Here is a 25,986-nt window from a genome sequence, read left to right on the forward strand (position 1 = left end):
TAGTTTGTAATTTGTGCAATGACAAAATATTTTCAAATATAATCTAACCAACATGGTCAGCTCAGTTGATCCTTTGTGAAAACAGCAATATCTTTGGGGAGAGAGAGAGAGAGAGAGAGAGAGAGAGAGAGAGAGAGAGAGAGAGAGAGAGTGTGTGTGTGTGTGGATTTTGTTCAGGTCTAAGAGAAAAATAGAGATGTTATATAAGCCATCAATTTTACTGAAAAAAGAAACAACAACCTTCTTATCTTCATGAGGGAATGAAATGAGAATGTGAATCTATCCTTCCTCTTCATAGACTTTGTGATGGATATGCAAACTGTTGAGTAAAACTGTTTAGACATTTTCAGTTTAAGCACTGGCTACAGCTTACATTTGGGAATGCTGCCTTAGGAAAGGTTACTTAAGGAACAAAGGGGCGTTGTCTGTACCTAAGCTTATTGTTCTTTGACACAGTAGGTTCGCAAACAGTTTGCACTAAGCAGCAACCACGAAGGAGGTTTGCTGTAATGAGGAAAGCTGGGATTGTGCTCTGAAGTCATCAATAAGAACCTTGTTCCCTCTCCCCAGCCTCCTTCTGGGAGGGTTTCTTCTATCTATAAAAGTGGATCGTGCTCACATCAGATTTCAGCATTCCCTCGGCAGGCTGCTGCTTGGCCAATAAAGGCAGGATAGCTATGTATGTGGGTAGGACTGAGAGAAAGCCTGAGTGAGCCTGGGCTTCTGTTTTCATCAGCCGTCTATTTCCTTATGGTAGCTGGATGCAAAGGGACGTCTCTGAGTTGCCACTGCAAACTGCTGAGGACCAGAGCTCACTGCCTTCCATTCTCCCACCAGGGACAGCGGGTCGGTCCCTACTTCATTTAAGGTCATTGGGGATCTATTCAGAAACACTGAAGTAATGAAGAGAGGGCTTAGTGGGAGGAGAAACCATCAGGCAGGAACTAGAAAGAATGAAGGGGAACTATTCAGTTTCTTTAATAAAGCCAATAAAGGATCCCAGTACATGATAATGCTCTCCCTCCCTCTACCCCTTAGCGCTCTTTCCTCTTTCTTCTCCAGCTACTCTCCTCCGCTTTACTTCAGATGCTGGAACTTTCTTATGGCTCACGGAACACATCAGACAGGTTTCTGCCCCGGGGCTTTTGCCCCTGCAGTGCCTGCCGCTTTAAGAACCCTTTCCCCAGAGAGCCTCTGGGCCAACTCCCTCATTCAAGACTGGAGTCTGTTCCCATCTCACCTTCTCAATGCGGCTCCCAGGTACCCACGCACTCCTGATCCTCTCACCCTGCTACTTTTCCTTCTCTTCTACAGTGCTTATCACCTTCCAACATGCCACTTAGTTTACTTTTTATTATGCTGTTGTTGATTGTCTGTCCACCTACCACCACCACCCCCTTCCCAACTCAGGCTGTGGAAGGTCAGGGATCTATGGCATTTCGTCCACTGGTGTATCCCAAACACTTAGAACATGTATGGCACATTGTTGAATTGGTGATGAGGGAAGCGGGGCATGTACCATCATCATCATTATTATTATTTCCATTGCTATTGTTATTATATCAAGCTTAGAGATGAGGAAACTCAGGTTCAGACACTTTATTTGACCCAATGGTACATAGATGGCAAAATGTCACATCTGGGACGTAAACTGTACCCATCCAAGGTTAGTGTGTTGTGCCCAGTGACTTCAAAGAATGATTTCGTAAGATGGATCAGTTATGGATAGATCCCTAAACAATGGGTCAGATCCACTTGATCGGCACCTGAGTTTATTATTTTTAACAGATAAATCTTTCGAGATGAAAGTGTTTAGTTTATTTTAACTGAGCCCACTCGTAGTCATTTAGGTTGAAGCTGAACATGGACTGAATCCTTTACTGTTTGAGGAGCATCGTCAGTTGAAGTGCGAAAGCTCAAGTTTAATAGTAAACAGAGATGAGTGGGCAGCTTGGTCTTAAAAAGAGAGAGAGCTGAGAGAATAGAGCCTGGGGTTAAAAGGACAGTAAGGGGATCAGGAGCCTGGAGAGGAAAGTGCACCAGCCAATCAGCAAGGAGCGTGAGCTGTGAGTACAAGTGGATTTCTTGCATTGTCTGTAGTTTACCAGGGAATTTGTAAATTATGTCCACAGGAACATGTGTTTGCTTATATTTATGTTCCTGAATATTCGGGGTCACAATGATTCTTTCCCTGGATGTCATATAACCCCTAGGGTGTAATCCAATAGGAGTCCGCAGGAGCCCTGGGTCATTTCTGTGGAGCTGACACAGCCAGTGTCCCTGCTATCTGTCCACGCAGAGGAATGCACAGTGTGGCTCACTGGCCTGACCATCCTCAGCACAGAAAGCCCTAACGGATGGTGCTGGTTATTTCTTCCTCTTGAAAAGGCCTTGGCTCTTCCCTCTTCAAGCACTCTAAGGGGCAGATGTATGGGTTTCTGAAAAAGCATGCAATCCCATTTTAAACAAAACAAGCTTATTCTTTTTTTTCATATATTTTTTATTGATTTTTCACAGAGAGGAAGGGAGAGGGACAGAAAGTCAGAAACATCGATGAGAGAGAAACATCGACCAGCTGCCTCCTGCACACCCCCCACTGGGGATGTGCACGCAACCAAGGTACATGCCCTTGACCGGAATCGAACCTGGGACCTTTCAGTCCGCAGTCCGATGCTCTATCCACTGAGCCAAACCGGTTCTGGCAAAACAAGCTTATTCTTAATGTGTGGCACGGCAACTAAGGTGGTGGACCCCACAGAGAAACCTTCCACGGTTAAGGCGGTGAGAATGGAATCGAGCTCCGTGCACCATGATGGGAGGGACACCTGCTCCTGACCTAGTAGCCCTGGAGGGGGTATTGTTGCCACATGATGAGCTGTGATGAAAACATCACTGTCAAGAATTACAATGGAGATGGACGGTAGCATAACAATTTGGGAGAGTAAATCATTTATTTGACTTTTTCTCTGAATTTTTTGTTGTTGTTTTTTGTTTGAAGAAGAAAATAGTTTATCTAATCCTATTTTGCTTAGACAAATATCAAAATGAATAAGGTGAGCCCTCCATAAAATTGTAAGTTAAATGCTTTTTATTTCACCCTTCCAGCCTTTCCCGGGGCCCCCTTCTCACTGGCCCCTCCATAATTGCCGCGGGTTTCCCAGCAATTTTTCAAGATCTTTGGCTCCGATGAAACTACCAGCCTGAGAGCTGGTTCTCTCTACGGCGTTAACTAGAGAAAACTGTTCATCACAAGAAAACGAAACCCACTTAACTAGATTAAATAAAGATTAACTGTAAGCAAATAAGAAGAAAACTCGAAGGCATTCAAAGACAGGACACAAAGCAGGGCAAGAGCTGGCTGGAAATGGGGAGCCAGAATGTGAACACCTGACCACTGGGCCATTTCTCTCTCTGCTTCTCTCCAATCTCCATCAGTCAATCATCTCTCACATGCTCTTGCTCTTTCACTGTCCCTCCCCTTTCTTTCCTCCCTTCCTTTCCCCCCTCCCCTCTCAGATGGCTTGCTTTACTTTTATATGACTTAACATGGTCTGAATCTATATGATCTTTCAGTTAAGCACTGCCCTCACCTAAAGTCTCCCACCTCTGTTCAATTTCTAAAGATAGAGTCTGAATAGTCATTGGTCAGTCAATGAACTTGCTCCTCCTTGGGTGATGATGGGACCTGCTCTTTTGTGCAATGATGGGACCTGGCCTGAATTTTGGGGTTGGTGAAGAAATTAGGAAAGGGTTTTGTCAACCTGAAAGACCTAAGGCTGCCTGGCCATGAACAGGACAAGGGAAGTGGAGCATGTATATCAGGTTTTTTTTTTTTTTACACATTACCTATTGAGAATGTTATAGGACAAACTACCCCAGATGGCAGTGGTTTAAAGCTGAAAACACTCAGGAGCCTGTGGGTTGGCTAGATGGTTCTTCCGGACTTGGCTGGGCTCAGTCACCCTCAATGACCTGCCAGGGAATCAGCTGGCTGTCAGCTGATCCAGAACTGCCTCAGCTCAGACTGGAAGCAGAGGCACGTGCACTTCATCCTCCAGCAGGCTAGCTGAATAGAAGAATGGAAACAGAAACACTCAAGGGTTTCTCAGAGTTTTGCATTGGTCACATTTTTTTAATTGATTTCAGAGGGGAAGGGAGAGGGGGAGAGAGAGAGAAACATCAACGATGAGAGAGAATCATTGATTGGCTGCCTCCTGCACACCCCTCACTGGGGACGGAGTCCGCAACCTGGGCATGTGACCTTGACCAGAATTGAATCCGGGACCCTTCAGTCCACAGGCTGATGCTTTATCCACTGAGCCAAATAGGCTAGGGCTGCATTGGTCACTTTTGCCAATCACCCATTGGCCAAAGAAACTCACATGGTCAAACTCAGAATCAAGGCGCAAGGTATTAGATCCTACCTATTTAGTGAGAATAACGATCAAATCACATGACAAAGGAGCTTGGATACAGAGCGTGCTATTACTGCAATCTATCTGCTACATCATGGCAACAAACTCATAGCATGTACAACAGACTAGCACAGATGTACATTCTTCCCTGTCAAATTTCTGATACTAATTCCTGATAGCAAATAATAAACTACCAAGGTTGGAATTTTGAAGCCCTCTCAAGTGACAGAAAAAAAAAATTACAATTTTGTCTCCAGGTAAAGCTAGATATATTGAATAGCAATAACCCAAGACCAAGATAACAGAGGGAAGTGAATTTTCTCGCCAGAACTCACATACAACATACCTAGGCTTGTGACACCCTGCTTTCTAATTCACCAGATCAAAACATGAGGGTTATTCAAATTAATTATGGGTTCTGAATAGCTCAAAGCTGAACATGTGTGCATATAGCAAATAGATCAGAAGCCCTGACATCATCCTCTTCTTGCCCTGTGGTGACTGAGTTCCATGTCACACAGTAAAGGCTACTTATTTGACTGCTCTTCTGCCAGGAGTGGGAACAATAAGGCTTCTTCTGCAAGTGACCTGCCATTAGCTCCAGGGATGGATAATCCAGCCTGGGGGTTAGTCCGGTCTTTTGCTTCTCCTCATAGAATCATAGAGTAATAGAATATCAGGACTAGATGAGGCTTAGAGATCATTAGTCACATAAGCCACTCTTTAATATTTTTAGTGACGTTGGCTCATTCTTCATATCTAAATAAATTTATTTATTTTTAATTTATATGGTGGTCATAAGTTGAAAAATCAGTATGATTTAATGCAAAAAGAAGATAACCATAGAATAAACAGAATGAAAACACCACGTTGTTATGAAATTCTGTCCAGGTGCTTGAGCCTTCAGCCTGCCTGGTCTTGACTACAAAGGGAATTTAGCAAATGTGAAGGAATGTTAAAGAAATGTGATCCCGCCCAGCAGCGTGGCTCAGTGGTTGAGCATCGACCTATGAACCAGGATGTCACGGTTCAATTCCAAGTCAGGGCATGTGCCTGGGTTGCGTGAGCTCGATCCCCAGTGTGGGGCCTGCAGGAGGCAGCCAGTCATTGATTCTCTCTCATCATTGGTGTTTCTTTTTTCTTTTTTTAAAATATATTTTATTGATTTTTTACAGAGAGGAAGGGAGAGGGATAGAGAGTTAGAAACATCGACGAGAGAGAAACATCCATCAGCTGCCTCCTGCACACCCCCTACTGGGGATGTGCCCGCAACCAAGGTACATGCCCTTGACTGGAATAGAACCTGGGACCCTTCAGTCGGCAGGTGGACACTCTACCCACTGAGCCAAACCAGTTAGGGCATCATTGGTGTTTCTATCTCTCTCCCTCTCCCTTCCTCTCTGAAATCAATAAAAAAATATTTTTAAAAAAGAAAAGAAAAGAAATGTTATCCCCAAAGTGACACAGTCTCTCTGATGGAGTCAGGAAGATTGAAAGAGGCTTGAAAAGGTCATTGCTCTTTCACTATCCCGTTCAATGTCATTTAATGTCCTGTTTCTGTGTCCTAAAATCATCTTGGACCTCCCGAGTCCTGTGTGCACCACACTATAGGGAATATCAACAGTCCAAGTCCTCATATTCACAGATGAAGGAACTGAGGCCTCCTCTTACTCCTTTCTGACGCTTGCCTTTGTGCCACTCCTGATTTGCATCTTAACCAGCAGTTGGATTAGGAGCCAGGAAAAGGAATGAACCACAAAACGAAGTAAAAGCCTGGACTGGGGTGGTGCTTTGGACTCTACAAAATTGGCGCTTACCTTTTCAATTACCTCTGCCCTTCTTGCCCCTCATTACTAGAGGATGTTGGTGCTGGCCTATTGCAATAAATAGAAAGGAAACTTCTGCCTGGATCTACCACTAAGACTCTTAGGTCAAGACCCTTCTAGAAAGATGTAGCCATACAAAGAGAGACATCTCTAGTTGTCTCGCCAAGAAAACCATTCTATCAGGAAAAAGGCCAAAAAAGCAGAGCTACCTAAATTTAACTCACCCTGGGACTCAGTTATTGAAGCTGTGCTAATGGCATCCTAAATCCTCCATGGCGAACTATATGGATTTTTAAAAGGAGGTAGAAAAATCCTCTTTGTCCCCTTATCTTTTCAAGATGGATTTTTAGTTGAAAATCCTTTATTTTAAAAAAAATAAGATAAATGTAGTCAAACACTAAACTAAGCTCTTTATTCCATTGCCTGTGATTTGGAATAAGCTTCTGAGATATTTCTTCAGATAAGAGATGGAGGGAAAATCTTTGAGAAATACCCTTCTTTATTATATTTTTTAAATGATGCTGAGTATATCAAACATTGGTGTTTTATTTTTAATTTCACATGCTTTGGGGGAACAATGTGGTATGTGCATTAAATAAATGCTTCTTCTCCCTTTATTTTATAGAACTAGAAGCCTGGTGCATGAAATTCGTGCAAGGGGGGAGGGTCCCTAAGCCTGGCTTACGCCCTCTTCAATCCAGGACCCCTCAGGGGATGTCCGACTGCCTCTCACAATCCGGGACCGCTGACTCCTAAACGCTCACCTGCCTGCCTGCCTGATCGCCCCTAACCCCTCTGCCTGCCTGCCTGATCGCCCCTAACCACCTCTGCCTGCCTGCCTGATCGCCCCTAACTGCTCCCCTACTAGCCTGATCGCCCCTAACTGCTCCCCTGCTGGCCTGATCTCCCCTAACCACCTCCGCCTCACCCCGCACCCGGGACCCAGGATTCCCTCCTCTGGCCAGCCACAGGCACCCAGGACCCGGGCCAGCTTCGCCCAGACCGGCCACAGCCACAAGGGACCGTGGACAGGCGGCTTCACCTGGGCTGCAGCCGCAGGCGCCCGGGACTGCGGGGCGGGCGGCTTGTCCCTCTCCCAGGCTGCAGTCACAGGCGCAGCTGCTGGCGCCCGGGACCATGGAGCGTGCGGCTTGTCCCTCTCCTGGGCCGCAGGCACAGGTGCAGCCGCTGGAGCCCGGAACTACGGGGCAGGTGGCTTGTCCCTCTCCCAGGCCTCAGACACAGGCACAGCTGCTGGCACCTGGGACCACAGGGTGGGAGGCTTGTTCCTCTCCTGGGCCGCAGCACCAGCCACTGGCACCCAGGACCGTGGGGCAGGCAGCTTGTTACTCTCCCAAGCCACAGGTGCAGCCGCTGGCACCTGGGACCATGGGCGGCTTGTCCCTCTCCTGGGCCTCAGGCACAGGCATAGCCACTGGTGCCTGGGATCACGGGGCAGGTGGCTTGTCCCTCTCCCAGGCCACAGCCTGGCTGGTCCCCATTCCTCTCTCGTGAGCTCATTTGTGTCTGGCTGGTCCCATTCCTCTCTCCCCAGTGTTGAGTGTCTGAGCCTTTATGGCGTGAGGGCATGATGACCATTTGCATATTAGCTCTTTATTATATAGGATGATATCAAAAAAGCAAATGTCTTAATCTTTAGGACATGGGTGCCTATACCTGATACCTATTATATGAATTGAATTTCTTTCTCCTCACTTGAATTATAGTGTTCCATACATCTGTTACCTCATCTGAACTGTTCAGGCCATTATTTGTGTTGATGGAAACAAGAAAAATTCAGATGTCTCTTAACCTGTCTCTCTATTTGTTTATAATTGAGATTCCTCTCAACCCCATGTGGGCTCTTTCTTCGGAAGCACAGAGGAGAGAGACTTCATGGTGGAACAGGCCTGAGTGGACCTCTTGCCTCTCTTCTTGCTGTCTTTGAGATACTGACAGAGATGCTAACGCTTTCTGAGCCTCAGTTCCTCATCTGTAAAATGGGTATAATGATTGTAAAGATTAAAATATGGTGATATAAGTAAAGCTCATAGCACAAAGCCTTACATTTAAGCATGCAATAGGTGGTCACTGTTATCATGTATTATTACATTGGAAAGGCCACATGAGATAGAGCACAGAATATTCAAGCTTTGGGGTCAGAGAAAGGATAGGATTCATTTCTATATCATCATAATTGCATCTCCCGTGCCAATATCACTTAGCACATAGCAGGAACTCAGTATTTTTTGAATGAAATGAGGGGATGGTTCTCACATTATCCCTTATTAGCTGTGTGGTCTTAGGTAAGGCATTTCACCCCTTAATGTGTGTTTTCTCGGCTGTGAAGCAAAGATAATATATTTCTTACAGAGTTACTGGGAAGCTTAAATGCAATGGCCAATGTAAAGTGCCCAGCACTGAAGCTGGCACATGCTATGCTTTTCCCAGATGTTTATTCCCAAATATCTACTGTCTTTCACATTTGATGATCCCAAATAAATAACTAGGATGAGAATTTCCTGGAGAAATACCCACTTTAAAAGCTGTCTTTTAATGTCCATGGGCCCAGGATGCATGACGGAGAGGTCCCGCAATATGCTCAAGGTCTGAGAAAAGCAGGATGTCTGATGTGACCCAACTTTCTGGTTCCTGGGCAGCTATGAAGTGGTATAGGTTGCATACTGGCCAGGCCACGTGGGCATGAGGAGGATCCTGAAAACAGGCACAGAAATGATCTTTTACCCCAGACCTCATATTCACATTTTTGAAGGAATTGAGGGAAATATTCAATCTCTTGTGTCAACTTCAGTTGTTGTGCTCTTAGTAGTTTTGTCTTGAAAAGGATTCCAAGACCAAACTTGGCTCAGCAGGAAAGTGTGTCATGATTGATTAACAGGACTGCACAAGGACAGGATGGGGTGTTATGGCTGGTGTGCCTGGAGATTTACACAGCAGCATTCAGAAGGGAGATTTGCTATAGCCTTTGCCAAACACAAGGCATGTTTCTTTAGTTGTAACACTTGGCAATTGCAAAAACAAACAAATAAATATCTGCTCTTACAGGAACCATCTCATGCTGACAGGTCATGGTGACACTTGAGATCTTAAATAGAAAAAAAAGACACTGACCCAGTGAAATTGATCATGTAACCCTTGCAGAAATGCCTAACAAAGCAGATCAAATGTACAATATGTAGTCATTTGGCAAGTGTTTATTGAGCCCCTACTATGTGCCAGGAAGTATTCTAGCTGCTGTTTTGATGATATTCTAGTGAGGGATGCTGTTGACCTTTGTTTTAGTTATGATAAAAAGTTTTTATGAAAAAAAAGAAGGTCCAATTATTGGAAGGCTGCTCTCCAGAGCGTGCAAAGAAAAGGGAGAGCCTTCTTACTATCACTCACACACTAGGATCAAATTAGGACTGCACAAGCTATCATTATTTTGGAGCCCAAACATCCGTTTCATTTCCACCTATTAATGCCTAGTTAGCAGAAATGGCACCTCCAACTTCCTGCCATGCTGTGCGGCAATGTGACCCACACAGATAAATCATGGAGAGTCTGAGTCTCCAAACGTTTGATCCTTCTGATTTGGCCACAACTGCGCAGATGTGGCCTCCCCACTCTGTCCCTGCACCTGCACGCCTCCACTCCTGTGACCTAATTTATCTGCTTCTAGAAACAGGTTTTCTTCCCTTTGGGAGCAGCTGGCTGTGTCCAGGTGCTTGGCCAAAGTTTCCCAACTGCATTTACCCTACTTACTTGATAATAGGTGGCATCTGTGTTACTAGTTGCTGAGTCAGAGGCCAGTGTAGACCCCTTAGGCTCCGTTATGCTTGGGGGAAGAATGAGAGCAACAGTGGCTCCTGTTCCCAAAGCCCTGACACTGTGATTCAACCTTGGTATCAGGTCAGATTCCCCATTCCCGGTGCCCCTTCCAGTCTTTTCTTGCTACTCCACATGCAGCCTCTCAGGAGTGGGGTGCCCAAAAGATGTCTTTTACTACTGGCCTGTGGACAGCAGTCAGAGGTGAGAGTGATTGTATTAGCCAGGACTCATAGAAACCCAAGTAATATTGACTTGAGGAAGAAAGGAATTTTATGGTTCGTGTAACTGAAGGGGGCTAGTTTTAGGCCTGGCTGGATCAGGAGTCAGTTTCTCTTTTCTGTGATACAATCACTCGCAGGCAGGTCCTCTCCACTTGGTAGCTTTACATCACATTGTTAACAGAGAGCTCCTGCTTCATACTAACTAGTTCCAGCAAAACTCCCAAGGCTGAGGCTCATCAGCTCTGATTGCTTAGGAGAGGGTCACATGTCTATCTCTGAACCAATCACTGCAATCAGGGGATAATGTACTCTGATTAATCTCCTAGGTATGGAATTGGCATTCATTTCACCCAAACTCCATGGACTGAGACAGTGGGGCAGGGGTAATTCCATAGAGGGAAACTAGGATGCTCTTCCCAGAGAAGGAGAAATGTACGTTGGGCAGGTGGAAGCAGCAAACATCCACTAGAGGCACTCTGCCTCATTACCAAGTGGGGGGGGGGGGGGGGGGGCGGGTGACAGCGTGCCACTTGGTATGAAGGTGATAGTGTTCATTCATTTGCTTCTTGCAAGAGGATTGGGAGAATAACCACTCAGGTGTCATGCTGCAAGGCAGGGAGGGAGGAGCCACAGTGGTAGCCACCAGCCCACATGCCCCTAAACTTCCACCCATGTGTCATCTTGGATGCATGTGCCATGGAGCATTTCCCTGGGAACATGAACCCCAGATACTGGTTGGTGCCTCAGGACAATCCAGACAACTTACCCCCTGTCACGAAATCTGCTGCTTGTCAGGGCTTTAACTCACCCAGCTCAGCTCTTCAGTGGTAGGCATCTGTGAGTTTGAGACAGAGCACTTTCTTACGCAGGTAAATACCCAGAACAAAGACATCATTAGGAGCCATTATAGAATAGCGCTTTGCACTAACTGCTGCATATAATGTTCGCTGCCTCTTTGCTGATATTACCAAATGAGGGCTGTTTCTTAATGATTCATTTTTATTATCATTATCATTGTCACAAGGATCATCTAGTTCATTTATACTGCACTTGTTGCTGTAGAATCTAGATGATGGTCCTCGGGGATGGTTCTGCCTACCCGACTGCTCATGTGACGCAGGCTGGAGGGGTGCAGCCATTCTGCAGTGGAGAGATGGATCTCAACTCTGAACACAGCAAGGAAAACTGGGCGTTCATAGCAGGAGCAGGGTGGAGGTCAGTTGATGGAAAATTCCTAAGATGAAACATCAGGGATAAGGAGGGTGCTGGCGAACCTGACCTAACAGGATTTTTGCTGATGGCAGGCCAGGGTGATCAGACATACCTGGGGGATGGTGGAGAAGAGAAACCTGATTAGATATCAACGGTGATCAGATATTGAGGATTCTGGCTAAACAGACTTAGCAGGATTTTTGCTAAAACTGAACAATGCAGAGACAAACACAGAAGTCCAAAAGGCCTACTTGGAAAAGAGCTCAGGAGAGCCTGAGTAGAGCAGGTTCAAGCAGAAAATCATTGTCAATGCCTATCCCAGGCCGAGGGGCAGGAAGTGAGCTGTGGTGGGCCTCAGAGAGCTAAGTGAGCACTGGAAATTGAATAGCATTTACCCAAGTGAAGCACTGGAGTGGGAGCACGGTGCCAGAGGGGCCTTTAGAAGCAAAGGAAGCAAAGCTCAGCCCAGCTCCTGTGGCTCAGTGGTTGAGCATTGACCTATGAACTAGGAGGTCACGGTTTGATTCCTGGTCAGGGCATATGCCCGGGTTGTGGGCTCGATCCCCAGTGTGGGGCATGCAGGAGGCAGCTGATCGATGATTCTCTCTCATCATTAATGTTTCTATCTCTCTCTCCCTTCCTCTCCAAAATCAATAAAAATATTTTTTTTTTAAAGAAGAAGCAAATCAGGCCATAAAAGACAGCATGGCATTTCTAGGAACTACCAGGAACTTGGTCCAATTTGGGCTCAGAAGGAGGAGTGGGAAGTGGCCAGAGATGGCACTGGGCCGGCCACCCTCAGAGTTTGGCCTTCATCCTGGAGCCGGTGGTGGCCTCCATCACCAGGTTTTCCTTCCAAGGGACAGCTGTCTTGGGTGGTTAATGCCACAACCACCAATGATAAAAAAAGATGCTGGCTCTTTGAAAACATCCGATTCTAAGGCCCAATCACCCTGCAGGCAGATCCAAAGGAAGCACTCGGGCCATCTTTCTCTGGTTACAAACACAGGGTCTTGGTGTCCTGCTATGATGAGAACCACCATAGCCTGAGAAGATGCATTTTGGGCTTGAGGGCATGTCAGAAATCACGTAACTTTTCTAGCCTAATTTTAGCTCAGTGAATTTACCTTAGCGGCACCTGAGAATTACTTGGAAAGTTTTAAAAGAAATACTGATGCCCGGGCCACCCTCAGAGAGGCACTGGCATTTTTTTTAAAGCTCCCCTGCGATCCCCTGTGCAGCCAGGAGTGGAGACTACAGAAACGTGCACAGCTTAGCAACATTCATTCTTGATAAGAGATCGGACTCCCCTTGCCAGGTACTCTTGTTACGAAGATTCTGGGTCAACTTTGCTAACCTTCTTGGCAGATCTTCAAAAGCTGTCTGTGGCACCTGCTGAGACCTCTTCATGTCCCACCCCCTTTTTACAGATGGCTGCAAAAGGACCCTGTTCTAAAGCCAAATATGGGAGAGGGACAGCTGGAGCGGGAGGCTGACCTCACCCATCTCTGGTCACCTGAGGCCATCATCTCACTCCCTGATCCCTGCTGTCTGGGCGGCACTAAGGAGTTTTGTCAAGGATTCCTTTTCCCCTGTAGTTACCCGGAAACTCCAAGCAGGCCTCATTAGCACATTACTCGCGCTCCCCCGGTCCCACACATCACCCTCCTCCTCACCCCCACCTCCAGATCTATTTTTTTTCTATTTGCCCTTTTTTTTTTCAGTGCAGTTGGGTTTTGTTTCCTGTGCCCTGAAAAGCACGTTTTTGGAATGGAAATGTTACTGGAAGAAAGCGGGTGGCTCAGGGCTCCGGGGTCCTGGCCCATCACCTCTCACGCCCTCCCCATGAAATGCCATTTGTCAGGACGACCGAGGGACAAGCCCGCTAATACTTCCCCAGACACTGCTCAGTTTGGTTCCTTCCTCATTGAGACAGCAAATCGTTAACTCAGAGCCCCGGGTTGTTTCTTGTAGCAATTAACAGCTGCCCTGGTGTTAATTCCCAATCAATAGCCCCTCCATGCTGCTCCTACAGCTGTCCACTTCTGGCCTCCACAGCAATTCAGAAAGTAACTTGTTGGGGTCCTGAGACTGCTCCTCGCACTGCTCCCCAGGAAAGCCCTCACCGGGCTTCCTAAGGACAGCAAGGCCCCTCCATGAAAGTCAGGGGTCAAGGGACAGCATGAGCAAGCTGGGGCTCCACCCACCTCTTTCAAGGTGAATGACAACTTGGGAGACAGGAGGAACCAGGTTCCCCCTGGAGTAGCAGCAGCCCCTTGGGATAGTCATGAAGCTTTCATTTTTCCATGTTGGCTTTTTTTTTTTCCCATTCTTTTTTTTCTGTTTGTCTTGAGATTGCTGTATTTTTCCTCCATCTACCAAAAAAACACAAAAACAACAACAACAAAAAAAACCTCTCATACAATCAGTCTTTTTTTTTTTTTTAATTCAAATAGCCATCATTTCTCATTTTTTGCCTGTGTTGCTTCCTGCAGCTCCCTGTGGACAGAATGAGACCCGAGAGGACGGCAAAATAATTCAGCTGCCTCCCTGCAAGACTGGAGCCTGGATCGTGCCAGCCATTATGGCCTGCTACCTTTTAGTGGCGAACATCCTGCTGGTCAACCTCCTCATCGCTGTCTTCAAGTACGTGGGCCCTTCACCAGGGCCCTTGGGCGGAGGCGGGGGCACTGGAAGGGTGTGATGCTTCAGAAAGCAGTGGCGTTTCTCACTTAATTCTCTCTGGTCTCTATTTCAGCAATACGTTTTTTGAGGTAAAATCAATATCCAACCAAGTGTGGAAGTTTCAGAGGTATCAGCTCATCATGACTTTCCATGAAAGGCCAGTCCTGCCCCCACCTCTGATCATCTTCAGCCACATGACCATGATATTCCAGCACCTGTGCTGCCGGTGGAGGAAGCATGAGGGTGACCCAGATGAAAGGGACTACGGCCTGAGTAAGCGAGTGACAGCCCCCAGCAGCCGCACATCCCATAGCCCCACTGCTTCCCACTGGCGGTCCTGCAGGACTGTGGTCTCTGACGACTTGGACGGGAACAGAGGGGCACGCTTGCCACAGAAACAGGGCCAGAAAGAAGACAGTAGAGGCTGAAAGCAAGCATTCTTAGCCTCACAGCTTTCTTTCTTTTTCTTTTTTTAACCCTTACCCTAGAACATGCTTATTGATTTGAGAGAGAGGAGAAGGGGGGGGGGGGGAGAGAGAGAGAGAGAGAGAATGGGAAACATTGATTGTTTGCCTCCCATACATGCCTTGACTGGGGGGTCAAACCTGAAACCTAGGTATGTACCCTGACTGGGAATCGAACCCGTGACCTTTCAGTGCATGGGATGATGCTCCAACCAACTGAGCCACACTGGCCAGGCCAGCCTCACACCTTTCTTAGTGAGATAAAGCCAGCCTCCAGCAGGGCTGTTTTAGCGCCTCCCTAGGTTCTAAGTTTCTTACTTTCCAGAGGTGCCACCACAAAATCTATCAGCCATATTTATATGCCCCCAAGGCTGCGTTATATGTCATTTGAGCCTCTTACATGAGTTGAGTTGCAGGTGACTACGTTTGATTTTCCATTATCGTTTCTGGACCTACCGTTTTGTAGGCCTTGAACATTTTCCGAGCCTTAGAGGCTGTGCCTATGTGACTGCGTGAGGACACCAGCCCTGCTTTCCAGTATTCAGAGGGCAAAACAGGAGCCCCTCCACCATCCACCTTCTAGTCCGGTGTTTCTAAAAGGAGGTTCTATTGGCACTGAGGCAGATTATACTTCAGTGTATAGGACTGTCCCACGCATGGTAGGGGATTTAGCACATCCCGCCTCCACGCATTAAAAAGCAATAGCTCCTGCAGAATGCTAACTGTCCCTGGGGTACCACCCACAGTGAAGAACCATAGGGCATCCTGCCCCGTCCAAGCAAGCTACAATGGTTTCTCAAGTAGCCCACCTACACCAAACCTACTGAACGAGCCTCTAGAACGAAGGCCCAGAAATTCCCTCCAGGTGATCACTGGTGGGTCTAAAGTTTGAAACCAAAACCATTTAACCGCCTGCTTCTCTAAGACTAAAGCTTTTAACAACTTCCCTGACACAGAAATGCCAACTTCTTTCTAGACTTAAAATGGGAGAGTTGGAAGGGACTGAGAATTCCAAAGTTCACTATTTCCATCTAAAATATAAATTTAGACAAATAGAAAGCTGGTGAGGGGGTGAGGGTTCAGATTCACAGTGGATCATTTTCTATGCCTGTATCAGTTATCAATTAGTTTACCTGCTATTAACAGAACACCAGACTAACAATAACACAAATAAATAAGGTTTTTCCCTAGCTGGTTTGGCTCAGTGGATAGAGCATCAGTCTGTGGACTGAAGGGTCCCAGGTTTGATTCAGGTCATTGACCTCATTATGGGCTCCAGGACTATGTGTGGGAGGCAACCAATCAATGTATCTCTCTCACGTTGATGTTTCTCTCTTTCTCTCTCTCTCTCTCTCTCTCTCTCTCTCTCTCTCTCTCTCTCTCTCTCCCCTTATCTCTCCCTCCCTCCCTCTTCCTTCCACTTTCTCTTAAAAAAAAAAAAGAGGAAAAATATCATTTGGTGAGGATTAAAAATCTTATTTAAAAATAATAAAATAAAGCCCTAGCCAGTTTGGCTCAGCGGATAGAGCGTCAGCCTGTGGACTGAAAGGTCCCGGGTTCGATTCCGGTCAAGGTCACATACCTGTGTTGCCGGCTCGATCCCCTGTAGGGGGCATGCAGGAGGCAGCCAATCGATGATTCTCTCTCATCATTGATGTTTCTATCTCTCTCTCCCTCTCCCTTCCTTTCTAAAATCAATTTAAAAAAGAAGGTTGAGTAAGAAAGATTTTTAAAATAATAATAATAAAATAAACATAAATAAGGTTTTATTTTGCTCACAAAGCAACTAGGGGGATAACACAGAGCACTACAGTGGCTCACTGAAGTCACAGACCCAGAGTCCTATTTTTAGGCTCAGCTATTCGTGAATGCACTGTCTTGTCTCGCGGTAGCAAAATAGCTGCTGCACTTTCCGTCATCATTTCTGTTCAGGCAAAAAGAAAAGGGGAAGGTAAAAAAATGTAGAAAGGCGCAGCCGCATCACTACAGTTTATCGGGGAAGCAAAATCTCTTCCCTGCCTGCAGTTTCTTGGCTAACCTGGGTCTCACCATTGCTGCTCCCTTCAAGGGAGGCTGGAAATGTGTGTGTTTGGCTTTCCAGCCTCAGTAGTGGGAAGTGGGAAAGGGGAAATGAGGTTGCAAAGGGGCTTTTAGTAAGGCCAGCGAACAGTGTCTGTCTGCCACATTCCTCAGCCCAGAAACTGAGCTTGCTTATTTACTTATTATTTACTTATTTATTTATTTATTTATTTATTTATTTATTTATTTACTTATGTATTATTGATTTCAGAAAGGAAGGGAGGAGAACATAGAAACATCAATGATGAGAATCATTGATCGGCAGCCTCCTGCATGCCCCCTCCTGAGGATCAAGCCCGCAACCTGGGCATGTGCCCTGACCTGGAATTGAACCATGACCTCCTGGTTCATAGGTCGATGCTCAACCACTGAGCCACACCATCCAGGCTGGAAATTGAACTTTTGAGAAACCTCCATTCATTGTGTACCTTTCCTTGATTTAGCTACATGTTTGGCCTTACAACTTGAACGGTTGTAACCAGTCCCTGCGGTAAATCTGCTATGTTCAGACGAACTTCAAAGAACCATAGTGACTCTAATGCACAGAAAGGGGACAGTGACACACTTTGCCTGATGGGGTTTGGATTTAGTTTGAGGTTCAGCAGAGAATCGAGGCCCGTTCGCCTAACCTTGGTTCAGATTTGGAATGTCATGAGGCCCACAGATCAGGCGCCATCGCTTTTGCTTCTCTGCCTCACACCTCATTTCTCTTCCACAGAACTGTTCATCACTGATGATGAGCTCAAGAAAGTGCATGACTTTGAAGAGCAGTGCATAGAGGAGTATTTCAGAGAAAAGGATGATCGCTTCAACTCGTCCAATGACGAGAGGATCCGGGTGACTTCGGAAAGGTGTGTTCCCTGGCCACATGTCTCTGGGGTGTTTTATGCCATGGCGTGCTTCATCCATTGCTTGTGTTTGTGCAGCCACACACACACAAAAATATCAGAGACCCCTTGTGTTTATTTTTCTTGTCCAAGAAATTGTGAAGCTTATGAGAGCACAGAATGTCATCTGAAGGGTTCACAGATCAAAATCCCAGACATACAGATCCTGGGTTCTCCAGCAGGCAGTGGCAGCCACCTTCCTGGACACTAGACATGGCTCTGTGCAGAACAGCACAGGAGTTACTAGCTCAGGCCAGAAATCGGAGAGTTCTGACCCAGACACAAACCAAGAGAAACCCAGACACAAACCAAGAGAAACCCAGCACAAGGCCCTCCAGCAGGTCTGTGCATGATGTACACCCTGAATGTCTTCTCCGAAGGATACATAGTCCTAGTGCCTGGCTTACATGCGTGCTCGGTACCTTCCAAATAAACAACAGCACGAGGCTTGTGAATTACATAGAATAATGGTTGAGGGTTGAGGGGTTTTTTTCAGGAATTATTTTATTTTTTCTTCTTATATAACAAGACAAAAGCAAGGGAATAAAAGCAGGTTTTTTTCTACCCAGTGGTCACCTGTCTTTAGATCTCATTGACCAAATGGTTTTGTGGACTAGCAGGGCTCTAAGAAACATCTCAAAATAAACAGGAAAGAATCATTTTCATTTAATAAGTCTAGCTTTATGCAAAGGAACTCACATTTTCTTACTTTCCTCACTTTGCCGCAGACTAATAAAAACGTCATTTCGGGCTGGCACAGTCATAACCCAGAATTTGGGAACCACAGTTCTAAAGAACACCCAGAGTGTTACAAAGCACTTGGTGTAACTTTACATTTTAAACATTTGCAATAGAAAGAGGTCAGAAGCAAATTATAAATAGTGGAAAAAGGGATATATAATATATTGATGATTTTAATCAATATCATTCAAGCTTCCCAAGATTTGAGTTAGTCACCTCTAGTTTTCACAAAATGACATTTTGTCTGCTTACCAGCTTTATACATTTTCTAGTGGTTCTGCCGAAATTATACAAATGGCATTTTTTTTCTGTCCCTGGCCCTTTATTTCTTCAAAGAATGCAGCCTACACAGTAGGTGTATAACGCATATGCCATTGAGTGAGTGTATCCAGAGGTACTCAGCCAACATTAATAAAGTGTAAAGCATGAATAGATCTTATACACATCTGTCATTGCAAAATAGAACATTCCATGATGATATGATGTGAAGCAATTTTCTGGCACACTCAGAAAGGAGCTGCAAATCCAAAGATCTTCCTCATTCTGAGGCCTCAAAAAAGCTATTTATTAATGGGCACATAACCATATGGTTCCCAGAAAATTGCGCCATGTAGACACATGGCCCATTGCTCAGACTTATTTCCAAAGCCTATGTCCAGGGGCCTTTGAAATGCTTTTTGAATTCAGAAAGCCATCGGCTGGGAGGAAAGAAAGGCAGGGGAGGAAGTGTTGAGACACAAAGAAGCCTTTGCCTCTCTGGGGAACTAGCATGAGAGGTGCAGGCACCAGGGCATGTGACACATCGGGACCCAGTCACCAGTTCCTTTTGGAAAGGAACTAGCGCCTCTCCACTAGATCCTCTCACCCCACACCTGCAAACACTTCCAGGAGACTCCTCCCCCAGACCCTGTTCCTCTCTGGGCAGATACGGAGTCCCACCCCCAGGAGGCTGACTAGGGTGAGCAATTCCCAGAAATCCAAGGCGGGTGCAGGCTTATTTCTGTGTGTGTGTCCTAACATTAGCTGACCTTCTGGAGTAACAGGGGCCAGAAAGACCCAGCCGACCTCACCACCAAGCCCAAGTGCCAGAGAAGTGAACCTAAGCCAAGGCCTTCTTCTGCTCCTGGTGCCACTGTCTGTGTTTGGGGTTTCGTTTTTGCTGGTGGCGGCGGTCATACTGGTGTGTTTTGCATTTGTAAATGTTCCAAAAATAACATCTTTAATCACTAGAATTGCACTGGACACATCAGAACTACCATGAGGTGCACAAGGGAACAGAGATCAACTAAGGAAAGAGTGGCTCCATATTACCCAGCTCCAGCATCTTCTCTAGGACATCGTGACATTTCTTCTTGGCAGTAACCATTAAAGCAAACTGGGATATACCTTACTCCCAGTGTCATCTTTTAATCTAAAAGTATCTCTCCTGAGCCAATAGGCTTTGTATCCTTTTTTCACTTCACGTAGATCCAAAATAGTGATAGACACATAACTATTAATAGTATAGTCAAGTTATAACCTTTCAAGACAAAGAGAGGCAGGGATAACTTAGGATGTATGGAATTCATACATTAAAAAAATAGTATAAGCCAAAGAAGATGAGCTTCTTTGGGTCATGACTGTTAGTGGTAAGGAGCTGATTCTGATCAAACCACTGATAGGTTTAAGGCAGGAGTTATATGTTATCCATAGTCCTTCTCTTTTTGTTACTTAGTCACTTCTACTATCTGTCCCCTATGGCTTCCAATTGTTCCATAAATTTGTATCATTCTTATCTCCATTTTATCTCCTGAGTGGTTTGACCAGCATGAGCTCCTAATCACTAACAATCCTGACCCAAAACTCTTGGTTTGTTCCTCAGAGCTATTTGTATCTGCCATGCATGCCCATTTATACTTAACTTTCCAAGAATTTATTTTTTATTTTTTTTAATTTAATAAATCTTTATTGTTCAGATTATTACAATTGTTTCTCCTTTTCCCCCCCCCCCATATCTCCCCACCACCCGGTTCCCACCGCCCCCCTTTTGCCCTTACCTCCCCCCCCCCGCTGCCTTTATCCATAGGTGTATGATTTTTGTCCAGTCTCTTCCCGTACCCCCCACACAGACACCCCTTTCCCCTTGAGAATTATCAATCCACTCCCATTCTATGCCTCTGATTCTATTATGTTCACCAGTTTATTCTGTTCCTCAGATTTTTAATTCACTTGACTTTTAGATTCGCTTGTTGATAGATATGTATTTGTTGTTCATAATTTTTATCTTTACTTTTTTCTTCTTTTTCCTCTTTTTAAAGAATACCTTTCAGCATTTCATATAATACTGGTTTGGTGGTGATGAACTCCTTTAGCTTTTTCTTATCTGTGAAGCTCTTTATTTGCCCTTCAATTCTGAATGATAACTTTGCTGGGTAGAGTAGTCTTGGTTGTAGGTTCTTGCTATTCATCACTTTGAATATTTCTTGCCACTCCTGTCTGGCCTGCATAGTTTCTATTGAGAAATCAGCTGATAATCGTATGGGTGCTCCCTTGTAGGTAACTAACTGTTTTTCTCTTGCTGCTTGTAAGATTCTCTCTTTGTCTTTTGCCCTTGGCATTTTAATTATGATGTGTCTTGGTGTGGTCCTCTTTGGATTCCTTTTGTTTGGGGTTCTGTGTGCTTCCTGGACTTGTAAGTCTATTTCTTTCACCAGGTGGGGGAAGTTTTCTGTCATTATTTCTTCAAATAGGTTTTCAGCGTCTTGCTCTCTCTCTTCTTCTGGCACCCCCATAATTCTGATGTTGGTACACTTGAAGTTGTCCCAGAGGCTTCTTACACTATCTTCAACTTTCTGAATTCTCTTCTCTTCTTGCTTTTCTGGTTGAGTGTTTTTTGCTTCTTTGTATTCCAAATCTTTGAGTTGATTCTTGCATTCTTCTAGTCTGCTGTTGGGTCTCTGTATAATATTTTTTATTTCAGTCAGTGTATGTTTAATTTCTAGTTGGTCCTTTTTCATATCCTCGAGGGCCTCATTAAATTTATCGGCCTTTTCCATGAAATTCTTGAAAAACCTTATAACCGTGGTTTTGAACTCTATGTCCATTCGTTTGTTCTCCTCCATTTCTTTCGTTTGGGATCTGTTTCCTTGCCTCCTCATTTTCGCTGCTTCCCTGAGTTGGTAGGGTTGCTTTGTGTACTAGGTGTCCTATTGGTTCAACGGGTCAGCCTCCCAGTTACCTGAGGTGGACACTCTTGGTGTACCCCTTTGTGGACTGTGTGTACAGCCTTGTTGTAGTTAAGTCTTGGTTGTTGTTGGTGTCACTGGGAGGAATTGACCACCAGGCCAATTGGCTGTGAGGACCTGCTGTGTCTATAACGGAAGAATTGCTGTGCTGGAGACATGTTTATGGGGCAGGACTTGTTCCAGTAGGGCTTTGGTGCTCACTGAGTCTGCCTCTTGAATGTGTCCCTTATGAGAGTGGTTGAAATCTGGTGTCGTCTCACACCGATCACTAGATACACTAATTTCTGGATCTCCAGTGGGGTGCAGGTCAGCTACTGTCTGAGACCACCCAGCAGGAGCTACAGCAAGAACTACAGTTTTCTCCTCTTTGCTTGGGCGGTTTTGGAGCAGTCTGACTGGAGCTGCAGTTAATTTGGTTAAGCTGCCACAGAACAGGCCATTTATATGCAAAAGCCGCTGTGTGGAGCCTGAGCGGGTTTGTAGAATGTGCGGGGCAAGGTCTCAGGGCGGGGCGGGGTGGGGTCTCAGGGCGTCACTAGGCTAGGGCATGGCAAATGGCGATGGCTGCCGTCAGGCGTCTCTGCCTTTCCACGTTTCCAAGTCCCCACGTCCCGCGCTCCAGCGCAGTAAACACTGATTGCTAGGCGCACCTCTGCAAGAAAGTCACTCTCACTTTCCGACGCGATGGCTGAGAGTCCAGCTTCTCCCCGTAGGTGTCTGGGTCCCCCTCGTGTCCCCAGAAACTGGATTTCAGAGTGATCGGGAGCTTGTCTCCCTTCGGGTTGAAAAAAAGCCGCGCGCCCAGTCGCCCACCACCAGCCCGATTCGCGTGCCTCCATACCTCAGCTTTTCAGCGTTTGTGCTCCTTTCTCTTCTTAGTTGTAAATCTTCCACTCAGACAGCTTTCCTGTGGTTCTGGGTGGTAGACATTTTGTCTTTTAGTTGTAGTTTTGAAATTGTTGTGTGAGGCGGCAGTTTAGTTGTTTAACTTTGCCGCCATCTTGGTCTGTTCAAGAATTTATTTTTTAAATTAAGGGACACACTTGCTCTGGTCAGTGTGACTCAGTTGGTTGGGCATCATCCTGTGCACCAGGATGTTGTCTCTTCGACTCTCAGTCATGGTACATGCTTGGGTTGTGGGCTTGATCCCTGGTAGGGGGCATGCAGGAGGCAACCAATTGATGTTTCTCAGATCAGTCTCTCTCTCTCTCTCTCTCTCTCTCTCTCTCTCTCTCTCTCTCTCTCTCTCTCTTTCTCTCTCTCCCCTCCCCTCTCCCTCTATCCCTCTCCCTTCTCTAAAAATCAATAAATTCTTCTTTAAAAAAAATTAAGGGGCACACTTTAGTTATGGAACAAACATAAATTTGACTCTGGGAACATTTATTCTTTTATAACTCCTACATTAAATCCCTATCAGTTGCATCATGACCTAAATTATTATACAGTTATGTTGTTAAACACATCCAGAATTCTGGAAGAAAATGGATAAAACAGTCCTTATTTTATTTTATTTTTTTCCAAAGCCCCTGAGAGCCTCAGAGCCATCAGGAGAGTTTGTGAAGAATGGTTTCTTGACCCTGTTCCCTTCCCCAGTTCCTTCCATTCCCTAAGGCCACACTTTTTTCACTCTTGGGGCTCCCACTGGGCACATCCTGTTTTCCCAGAGGACCCTCTTCCTCCTCGTACCTCCTGTCTTCCTCCCATCTCCTTGGGCTTCTTCATCTCTGCGTCCCATTTACTGCCAGGTCCCAACTCTTCTGTTGCCTCCTGTTGGTGCCTTAGCTCTGTCCCTCACCTGCTAGTTTCTCTGCAGAGTAAGATCCTGGGGCTGAAGGGAGTGAGGTGTGGGGAGCAGGGTCCCCACAGTTCAGAGAGATATTTCACAGTGCTTAGACCAATGATCATATGCAGCATTCCTAAAAGAGCATCTTCATCTCTTTCAGTATCAGCCCTGTCACACTGAGCTCCAAGACAGGAAAGGAGAAGGAGGAAGAAAACTATCCTGCCTTTTGTTACTCTGCCAACACTAAAAAGCTACTAGGGGGACCCAGTACCTAGAGCATCCGAAGCGAAAAGTCTCATTCTACAGAAATGCATGCTCTGCCCTTCCCCTGACTTTAATGAAGAAGTATTTTACCCACTTACCCAAAGCTTATTGCATTGCAAAATGTGAAATTGTAGTACCTGCAGAATCAAACTCCATCAGCCAGATGATGAAAAAGTAAATTATAAGTCTATGAGACACACAAACTTATTATTTTAAGTAATTTGTTTCTCGGGCTATGTTTATACCACAAAACAAAGTGAAACAGAGAAAAGTTGTATTTTCCTTCTGAAATAGCTGTGTTAGCTGGGTGACTAGCATGGGGTTTGCCAGATGCAGAAATGCTCAATGTACGAGTCTTTTGAGAATATACCTGGCCATGGTGACTGAGTGTGCCTGGGCCCTGGGCTGTGCCGAGCTGGTTATGGAGCAGCAAGAAAGAGCAAAGGAAAAAAATGTCTCTAAAACCTTAGTCTGGGTGAAGCGAAGCTGAAGGATAAAAGAACAGAGTCGTTCAGCCAGCGTGGCTCAGTGGTTGGGCATTGACCTATGACCAGGAGGTCACAGTTCGATTTCCAGTCAAGGCCCAGGGCATATGCCTGGGTTGTGGGCTCGATCCTCAGTAGGGGGCATGCAGGAGGCAGCCAATCAATGATTCTCTCTCATCATTGATGTTTCTATCTCTCTCCCTCTTCCTTCCTCTCTGAAATCAATAAAAATATATTTTTTAAAAAGAACAGACAAGGGAGTGAGTTGAACAGTCAATGGAGTGAGTTGGGTGGGAGGACGCGGGGGAGGGGGGGGGGAGATGCGTGGATTCAGAAAGAGACAGAAATGTGCCAAGGCAAAGGAATCACACGTTCCCCTTCCCCCCACCGTGACCAGCAGGAGAGCAGGGCTTTGGTTTTTGTTTTTTAAACCCACAGGTCTCTCAGAGAGGGGAACCACTGCCTCTTATACCTCCTTCTGGCATTGAAATGTATATCCCTCCCTAAAAAAGGTGTTACTGTTATTAACACACCACCCCCACTAGCGCAACAGCTGGGGACCCAGCTCTGATTCCCACTGTTCTTTGCACAGCATATTCTGTACACGCAGGCAGTCAAGCGATTTGCTGTGCATATTGGCAGTGTTGGGAAAATACCTTTATCCTCTCTGGAAAAGTTGAGAATGGATCGCATTCCGAGTCTCCAAAAGATTTGCCTTTGGGCATTTAAAACATTTGAGCTCAAACCATGACTTGGCTTTGGTTTGTCTTTTCCAAGTTCATTTAAGCAGGTGAAAAAATATGGTAGAATTTTATGTTAAATGTGTGGCTTCTCTCCTTGTAAATGAATGGCCAGGTAGTTTATTAGACAAATGAAATCAAGTTCATAACACTGATTGACTCAGTGAACCTGTATCGCCACCTGGGGGTACTGGGCTGGCCGCATGGAAATGAAAACAGGAATATGAGACAGATTGTGCCCCTACGAATTTCCAATGGACAGAGTCAAGACCTCGAGATAACTGTAAATAAGGCATCTGTGATCAGCTACCCAGAAAGACAGAGAGAAAGGAGTAGGCTAGCTTACTTATTGATAGACACTCCAGGCTTTACCACAAATCACTTTATGTAATCTTGGTTAAATTTCTTGATGTTTGTTCCTCTCTTATTACTGACAGGATTGGATTAGATTAAATCAACTCCAGGTGCCTTAGCAACAGGACCATATTCATTCCTTTGGAGGCACTAAATTCTGAAAAGGTTATTGTGAATAACAACAACAAAAAAGATCATTATATAAATGCAAAATGAAATTAATCCCAGTCCAGAAACACTGCAATATGAATAGCTAGATTCTAAAATTCTTCTGCCAAAAAAATAAATAAAATAAAATTATTTTGCAAAATTCTGGGTCAAGTCATCAAAATGCAACATTCTGGTTTTGTTAGCGACTCTGATAAGCCAACACCCTAATAGTTATTTAGGTCACTAAGCCCTGTCCCAAGCCACAGTTCAGCCATGGGAGCGGTACGAGAGTGGGCCTCCACTCCAGTAAGAACTATTCAGCTTTGGTTTGGTGTTTACTTATCAGGATTGGGCATCAAAGAGGGGAAGGGGGATTAGCCATTAAAAACCACTGGATTAAATAGTCTCTAAAGCCTCTTCCAGCTCAAAAAGATTTGGATTCCATGATTCTCAGTGACAGCATCATGCATTCTCTCCTCCCTATCCCCTCCTCACCCTGTACCCGCTCGATTTCCCTCTGGTAGGACATGGATGGCCAAGGTCCAGGCCTGGCTTTCCCTCTCTGCCCATGCTCTCTAAGCCTTCCAGCAAAGGAACCTGGCCCCTAGTGACTCTCCCTCTCTCT

General features: G+C 45.5%; 1 protein-coding gene across 7 annotated transcripts in view; it reads left to right on the forward strand.

Moving 5' to 3' along the window:
* TRPM3 (transient receptor potential cation channel subfamily M member 3) overlaps window positions 1-25,986 on the forward strand; it is a 444,564-nt gene that overhangs the window by 413,573 nt on the left and 5,005 nt on the right. For all 7 annotated transcript variants that reach the window (XM_079790372.1, XM_079790376.1, XM_079790373.1 and 4 more), the window contains 3 exons: window positions 14,001-14,151; window positions 14,264-14,463; window positions 17,452-17,584. In XM_079790372.1, the coding sequence (XP_079646498.1) occupies window positions 14,001-14,151; window positions 14,264-14,463; window positions 17,452-17,584 (484 nt within the window). The remainder of the gene's footprint in view (window positions 1-14,000; window positions 14,152-14,263; window positions 14,464-17,451; window positions 17,585-25,986) is intronic.

The sequence above is a fragment of the Cnephaeus nilssonii genome (assembly GCF_951640355.1).
Source record: "Cnephaeus nilssonii genome assembly, chromosome: 14".
Lineage (NCBI taxonomy): Eukaryota > Metazoa > Chordata > Mammalia > Chiroptera > Vespertilionidae > Cnephaeus > Cnephaeus nilssonii.